The following is an 8,307-nucleotide window of genomic DNA, read 5'->3' as shown; positions in this document are numbered from 1 at the left end:
AAAGGAAGATTAGATGTGGCAGACAATGGGAGATTAGATTATTATTATAATCCAAGGGTTCAATCACCTTTAACAGCCATCATGTTTCAATTCATTTAAAGAAGGGACAGAGATGTTAAATACTACACATCATTTTTTTTTAACTTCATCAAAGGAAGATTAGATGTGGCAGACAATTTTTTTTTAAATTAATTCAAAATTTTGTTATTATAATCATCAAAGTAAGATTAGATGTGGCAGACAATGGGAGATTAGATTATTATTATAATCCAAGGGTTATGTACTTGTAAATCCACACTTATTATGCCCTGACAACCCTTATAAATACACTATGGGGCGATACATTCTATCGACCTGGCCGGTACATTCCATCGGCCTGGCCCTAACAACTCCTATTCCAGTAGGAGCTTTGGTTGTATTGATCCTCTCTTACTGTTTTGTTGAAAATGCTAGGATGTATTAGCTGGTTGATACGCCTATTGTTGTTCTCTCGCTATATCCATGGCCTTCGTCTCTTGCTTTTTTGTTGATAATGCTGAGATATATTAACTGGTAGATACTGCTATTGCAGGCCTCTCGCTATCCATAGTCTTCTTCCTTTCCCCTATGCAGGCCTCTCGCTATCCATAGTCTTCTTCCTTTCCCCTATGCAGGCCTCTCGCTATCCTTGACTCTGATCTATAAAACAAAACAAATGCTTCAGATCTAAAACAAATGCTTCTGCTCTTATTATTTAACACTTTGACATTTATTATGATTAAATTTTACGTATATACAGAATGCTAATCAAGTTTCATCAGCTTATTCATTTTATTTGGCATACAGAATTCTATTTTCTCAGCAATTAAATAAAAAAATATTTTCTTTAAATTCTATATATAGGATGATGAATATTCAAGTAATTATCACGACCATCATTGTCAATGCCTGAAAGTTTATCCACATAGTCGATCGGATAAGTTATCACAGTTGAATGATTCGCAAATGGAAGCAACTTGACAAAGACGGGGCAACCTATTTTCGCAGAGAATTAAAGATGAAGAGACGTAAGACACTGGGTCCACAACTTTTACAAAGCAGCTTGGACATCGCAAAAAGGCGCCCTTCTCCAAGTGATGTGGACAATCCCTGTGTCCACTTATGCAAAAGCAACTTGGACAGGAAATAAGAATCTAGCACTTAAAATTGAAATCACGTCCCTATGCTTTTAACAACTATGAATAAAATGAACTTTTGTGATATTCAAATTTCAACCATAAATTTGATTGCAAATCTCAATGGCAAAGAATGATGTATACATGATGGCTTCCGCTCTAAGTACACAAGGAGCATTTTGAAGCCTACGCCTCGCCTAAAACTGAAATGCCAACTATTCTCCTCTACCCATCTAAAAAAGGATAGCAAACTTGTGTAAGCACATTCACATGCATGCGTTTATGCAAATTTTCAGGTAATATGCATAAGAACATTGAATAAAAAGACTGACTATCTATATCCAGAAATTGAATAAAAAGACAGAGTAAGACTCTCTATATCCAGAAAATTGAATAAAAAGACAGTAAGACTATCTTTGTCAAGAATCACCGCATTCTAATGAATAAATGTATAACGATTATTGAGTAAAATTACACCATAGAATGTCTTCAAAATTGACCTCATCCCATGAGAAATGTATTAAGATGATTTGGGTGAAAATGTGAAAGGTTAAGTGGAATCATGACCTACAAAAAGGGTTTTCTTCGAGTTTGAAAGAAAGGGAGAGCTGAAGGAATTGCAGTTTAAGCATTGCTGACATTCATAAGCGCAGAACATTGCGAAAGTATCAATTTTGATTTATGAGGTTTTCATGAATTAAGGGTAATTTACGCATTAAATGACAAGATGGGTGCCTACGAAGGGCCCCCGACTTCAAAACGAAATAAATAAAAAATCCAAGCTGTTTGTCAAGAGCTCATGGAGCTCTAAATTCTGCAATATTAACATCAAAAAAATAATGACAGCTTATTTCATTGACAGATGCAACATACTGCAGCATCACTGTAAGCCAGCCGCAAAATTTTGGCTCACTATTTTTCACCATTTTAGTGAAAACAGTAGCAAATAAAACAAGATTGAACGTCTGTTATAGTCTATAAACAGTATTGCTTGCAAAATGCCATAGTCTTGTGTTATTAAGAGTCTGGATTACCGTTTGTATGCCACGTTAAGTACTTTTCTACCACACCACTGTTTCATTAGTTTCAGTCCAATTTTAACACAAGATTCTACAACATGGCAGCAAAAAGCTGCAACACGTTTTGATATAAATATGACAGAATAAGAAGATTTGTTCAAGAAAACCACACGTCAATTTTAAGTTCTACCCCAAAGACATCATATAACTCTCATGTAATACTGAGATGGGAAACAATAGATTTATAGAAACTATTTGACTGAACAAAGCATTCTAAAATCAACAAAAGTCTACTTCCATAACTTCTTACAAAACCAATATAATTATATCCTCATATTTGAGAAATCTATATGGTCTAGCATTGAGAACCTGAGCATTATCAAACCATCTGTGCCATGAGATAATGCCCAATGAAGAAATATATGGTTAAAGTAAACTCTCCATTTACAACAAATTAAAAAAAAACTTAAAGATCAACAACGTTAACATTCCATAACAAAAAAGAAGCTTAAGCTTAGATCCATCACTGTACAAACCTAATTGATAATATTAAGTGCCATAAGAAATTACTTTGACCAGTCGCGTTTCTGGAACATTACTACTCTTTGGACACCAATGGCCACCACCCTTGGAAGATGAATGACTAAAAACTAAGTAAACGTTGAGAGTATTTTTCAGAATGAAAATGACTCCAGAGCTGGGAGTGAAACAGTTGGATATACCCTACTATAAAACAACCAAGCTACAGATATATAACTCATAACTGCCCAAATTACGTACAATAAAAGCAGAAATGAATCCTGCAGCCAAAAGAGGACTGCGAAGGAAAACTCCTCTAAGTTAACATCGAACACAGAAGTCCTATGAAAGTTTCTTTTCTTTCAGTGGTCCCCTTGGTATTTTGCTCAAAACTTTGGCATCAAAGACCTTGTACTGCTCCTTCAATTTGAGCAGCACTTTGTGAACAACTGAATCTATTTGATTTTCATATTTTTCATACACAACAGGTACAGTGAGTAGAGTAACAAGCCCTAAACAAGGCAAGCAAGACGAGTGTCAGGTAATGCACAAGTTATTACCCTTTGCCATGCATTATTCTAAGTATTCAAACAAATAATAAGAACTCACCAATATAAACAACAGTCAAAAAGTCACAGCAATTGCCGATAACAGATAGAACATACAGAACAGCAACAACCTGTAAAACAGATGTATTAGAACAGTGATCCAAAGAATAAAACATCCAAACAGATAAAACTCAGGATAAGGAAAATGTTTATAGCTTTATGTACATACCAATAGAAGCTTCTTGAAGTCCTTCCCAGATGCAACATCATGTAAGCTTGAAAAGGCTCTGTTGACTTCAACTCTTAGCTCAGACGCAATGTGACGAGTTGTGTCCTCTGAAATAACAACTTCAGGGATATGCGGGGGCGACCTGTCCATAAAGGCCAAGTAAGTTTCCCTCATAATATAGGATAGTTACCATCTCACTAGGAAGATTAAGCTTGCTAGTGTACAATCCAGGGAACCAGTCCATGTTATTAAAGCATGAGACTGCCCTACTGCCTCAATGTTTGAGAGAGATGTCAATAGAAATACAAAAGGGTCAGACAAAGACAGTACGCCAATGGCTAAAATATGGGCTTTATCTGAAGATGCAGAGGTACATGCAGATACCAGACATAAAAAGTTAAGAGTCGATCAGCATCACCACTTGTACAAGTCCAATGAGCATTATCCAAAATTACTTGGCACGCATACAAAGTCCCTCTGAACAACATCTTTTTTTTTTCCTAAAAAAGTACCTCTTTTAGTGGTGGCATAGCTTTAGTGTGGCTGATGTCCCTAAATTCACCAAGCACGTAACCCCATGAAAGCATTGTAACGTCATCACACAAACAAATAGAAACTTTCACACTAAATTTGGAGCGTCAGTTTTCTGACATTTTATTTCCAAATGACAACTGTATGCAACTTAATTTTTTTACTGATTTTTCTAAAAGATGCGGAGTGTTAATTTCAATGTAGACTCTGAATATCATCTAGCCAATTCATATTCCCATGGGGCGAGTTTTCTTGCAAAAGCTTCTCAATAAATGAATAAAAATCTTGGAAAACTTCTCCCATGGGATCACTAGGTAGCTGCAATTTAAAAGTGCTACAGTTAACAACTCCACACTTATCTATAGTCCTAAATCAGCAACGAGTCCGATCTAGTCTCATATCAGCAAGCTATGTAGAACTATGCATGTTCACCTCCTCCAAACAACAATCATTTTCATTAGAACATATAAATTGTCCTAAAATATTCCCAATTCCAGCAGACAGTCCGTTTACTCAACTAACTACAAGCAGTAAATAGTATTTCTTTTTTAATTGCAGATTTGATCTTATTTAGTCTCCACTCCCTTATAACCCATGTATTTCAAACGTGTTTAATGACTTCGTGCTGCAGGGTGCCCATATGCTCTTGCTGACCTATGCTTAAATTAGAATATAATAATAACCGATTACACTTGGGTATAGGACTCAATGACATCAGACACGGTGACAGGACCAGTAATGTCTCACTTTGGGCTATTAGCATCTTTTTCATTGGATGGACTTTGTGTTTCAGAACCTTTTCTTTCTGTTTATTCTTTTTTTTATTATCAACATAACAAAAACTTATTTCCCCTTTTTATCATATTTGTCTATTTCTAAAACAGCACGCTTAGTTGTTAAGTGAATGAATTCATCATGTGCAATCAGCAAGGCAAAATGGGCTAAATGGCCTTACTACTAGAGTGGATATATAATATCAGAACATAACCAAATGGTACATAGGGGCAACATGAACATTTGGGCTTTGCATATACAAATAAATCATGGTAAAACTAAAACAATATAAATGGGATGGAAATAAAAGACATGCCCTTCATTTCTTAAGCGAGTATCCAGATTCTATATAACCAACGTGATAAAATGTAAAAGACCAGATTGATCAGGCGGTAAATGTGTTAATTTCAAATGATAAATGGAACATATGGGCTGAATGGACAAAAAATAGGCTTATTTCTTAAGTAGTTATTTATATAACAAACTATATAAGCTTATGAAACTTGAAGAAACGGGCTAAATGCGCCTACAAACAGGCGCACCCCTAAAGCGAATATCTGAACAGTTTTCATAATCAAGTGTAACTCAATCATCTTGATTTAATGAATGAATGGAATATGATCTATCAAACTCAAATGAATTTGTACAACTCGCATAATCATAATTTTGCATGAGCACACAGCACCACAGCAACCCAAAACTTTGACTGTGTGCAACAAAAAAGGACAAGATAAAACCCTACTACTTTAATGAGTAAAACAGAGAACAAAACAGAAACCAAAATATAGATTAGAAGGGAAATTTTCTAACCACGCTGTTACTCACAACCAACCACAGACTTAAAAGTTAAAAAGTTAAAAATCAGATTCTTTCATAAAAACCCAATCATTTCAAATTTAAACCAGAACTCTTTCAAATAAACCTAATCAGAATCCTTTCGAAAAATCTACATTAAATTGTATACATTGCACAGCAAAACCCAGCCGTATCAAACCCAGTGAAATAATTCACCAATCTGCAGAACCTGAGTCAGCATCATATAGATGATGCCAACAAATTTTTCCCTTTGACTGATGACTAACAACTAGAAGCAAATAAATGAAAGCTAAAAATATCAGCATACCTTTTCAAGAAGGCAGCAGAATTAATCCAAATGAACAAGATCACTAGTGAGAGAATCAGCACATGGCATACAAATGTGAGTAGCGGATATTCCATGCCTTCAAACAGAATCCACAGCACAGTCGCCCCAACCAGAAAACTAGCAGACGTTTGTTTATTCCTCCACAACACTAAATCAGCAGCTGCCATAAAAAAAAAACATAGCCAGTCAAAATCTCATCAGACAATTTGAAAACTAATAACTAATATCACAAATAATAATTAAAAAATGTCTTCCACACCACTAAAACAGCCGCTGCCATTAAAAATAACATAGTTAGTCAAAATCTCATCAGCCAATTTGAAAACTAATAACTAATAGCACAAATAATAATAAAAAATTTAACAAATTTCTCACTAGTGATCGAATTTCCTTTTAACTTCTTTAGAAAAAGAAAATGAGGCTATTGTAAGTTATTTATTTGCTCGTTTGTCTAAAAAATAAATTTCACAAAAGGAATAAAATATTGCTAAATTCTGACAAATAACATTGAAAAGGGTTACAGTTCTTGCAACTAATTTTTTTTTTCATCAACTCAGTTAGAAAACTAGAGGAAAGAAGAAAATCTGAAACAGAATTCTAACTAATAATAAAAAGGAAAGTGAACTTAACAGATTCCTCTTTAACAAATTAATCTTTTGACATAGAACATGAAAAATATAAGGTGCATCCGTATAACATACAGACATTTTCCTTTCTACCCTTGACAACAATCAGCAGCTTTACTTTTTCCAATAAAAAAACCATCTATCCTTGAAAACAATCAGCAGCTTAAATTTTTCCAAAAAAATATTAAACTAACCATGGAAACAGAACGTATCAGAACTCTATCCAAGAACAGAATCTTAAGGAGGGTTTAACCTAAACAAAATTCCGTTAATAAACAAAAATAGACATTTACATGTTTTTCCTCATCGTCAAGTTCAAAGCAGTAATTTAGTAAAAACAATAGTTAAACCACAAAACAGAATCAGAATCCTAGAAAACAAAACCCACAAAAATAATGAAGGCTGTAACGTGGACAGAATTTCGTTAATGACAAGAATATGTTGAATACTTTTGTTTGGATCTCTTCAATATAAAATCAGGATATATAACTTTTTCGATGAAAAAATAGCAAAAACTTAGAACGGATCACAATTCGGACAAATACCAGAAAAAGCTTAAGACATTTAACAAAAAAAACCAAGACTCAGTCAAACACCGGGAAAAAATAAAAGTATAAGGAACAGCACACTGCCTGTTTCTCGTGAGCTAAAATAAAGCATCTAAAAATTTCGTAAAACAAAAGACCAGAAAAATGACATTTGATCAGGAAAAAAAGGGTAAAAAGAAGGGTTTATAAAATTTCTTATTAAAAACCAAAAATATGTCTAGTAACATGAAATAGATAGAGGGTGCAGCAGATGTTAGCCTATTTACTCCAGTAGGACGTCAACAGTTGCTAATCAAACTAATCAAAACTTCACTTTGCGTTTACAAACCCACCATACTTCTGTCAAATAACAGAAAAAAAAATTTAAGGTAGGTTCCTCTTACCCTTTCCTCCGCCGATTAGACTGTGCACAGATTTCTGTCTCCCAAAGAGTCTGTTAATCGAGGAAGAAATTGTCGTCGGCTTCTCATCATCATCATCAGATGAAGAAGAAGAATGATGACCATGCAACTTTTCCGATAAGTTATCCATGAGCGAGCGATCAACAACCTTCTCCTCAGTACTCTGATCCGCCATTACTGTGGTTTGAATCCTGCAAATTTTTCTCCGAAAAAGAAAAAGGATTTGACGCCGGCAACACCAAGCTTCCTAATATTCCCACTCCAGCAGTCTAAGTGATAAAGGAGACACATAATGTCCAGCTTAAAATGTAATAAAGATATGGAAGAGATTTGATCTAACGGCTTAGAAATGACAGACGCTTTGAGCCCTTCGATGAGCTTGCTGAGTCCTGAATAGAGCTGTGCTGTAGAGCCACGTGGCGGAGAAAGCGGGCTCGTGGTTCAACGTGGCAAATTTTGAAGGCGGTGATTTATGGTCGCTATCAATAAAGCTTGTTTGTGGAGATATTTTGAATTTATTGAACACATTTTAGATGGGCGGCCAAAAGGAGGTGCCGCCCAAATGAGGGGCCCCTCTCCCTCTCTTTGTTTCTCACATTTAGTATAACATACCACATGGCTAAGGAAAAAGCTCTTTGTTTTTATCAAACGGGGGATTCTTCAAAAGCAAAGGTGGATTTGAAAGGGGGACAAACTAGGCCAGTGGCCATAAGTTGTAGGAAATAGCTCTTGTTTTTACTCTATGAACTTGTGTTAAAACCAATATAAATGATTAGGCCATTGCCCCTAAGTTGTAGCCCACCTAGAGAGCTCC

At 35.2% G+C, this 8,307-nt stretch overlaps 1 protein-coding gene across 3 annotated transcripts; it reads right to left on the bottom strand.

Moving 5' to 3' along the window:
• Positions 1 to 234: 234 nt before the first annotated feature.
• LOC131027913 (reticulon-like protein B1) lies at positions 235 to 7,785 on the bottom strand. Of its 3 annotated transcripts, XM_059218070.1 has the most exons (6): positions 7,476 to 7,785; positions 5,898 to 6,078; positions 3,470 to 3,611; positions 3,302 to 3,371; positions 656 to 678; positions 235 to 614 (listed from the first exon to the last, which is right to left on the bottom strand). In XM_059218070.1, exons 1-5 carry the CDS (start codon positions 7,666 to 7,668, stop codon positions 662 to 664), a joined length of 603 nt encoding a protein of 200 aa, XP_059074053.1. In that variant the 5' UTR covers positions 7,669 to 7,785; the 3' UTR covers positions 235 to 614; positions 656 to 661. The 3 variants fall into 3 exon arrangements, with proteins under 3 accessions (XP_059074053.1, XP_057813997.1, XP_057813996.1); XM_057958014.2 differs by having other exon boundaries at positions 235 to 678; XM_057958013.2 differs by lacking the exons at positions 235 to 614; positions 656 to 678 and adding an exon at positions 2,701 to 3,204.
• Positions 7,786 to 8,307: the final 522 nt, after the last annotated feature.

The sequence above is a fragment of the Cryptomeria japonica genome, chromosome 3 (assembly GCF_030272615.1).
Source record: "Cryptomeria japonica chromosome 3, Sugi_1.0, whole genome shotgun sequence".
In the NCBI taxonomy this organism is placed as follows: Eukaryota; Viridiplantae; Streptophyta; class Pinopsida; order Cupressales; family Cupressaceae; genus Cryptomeria; species Cryptomeria japonica.
This window is presented reverse-complemented; position numbering and strand designations above follow the sequence as displayed.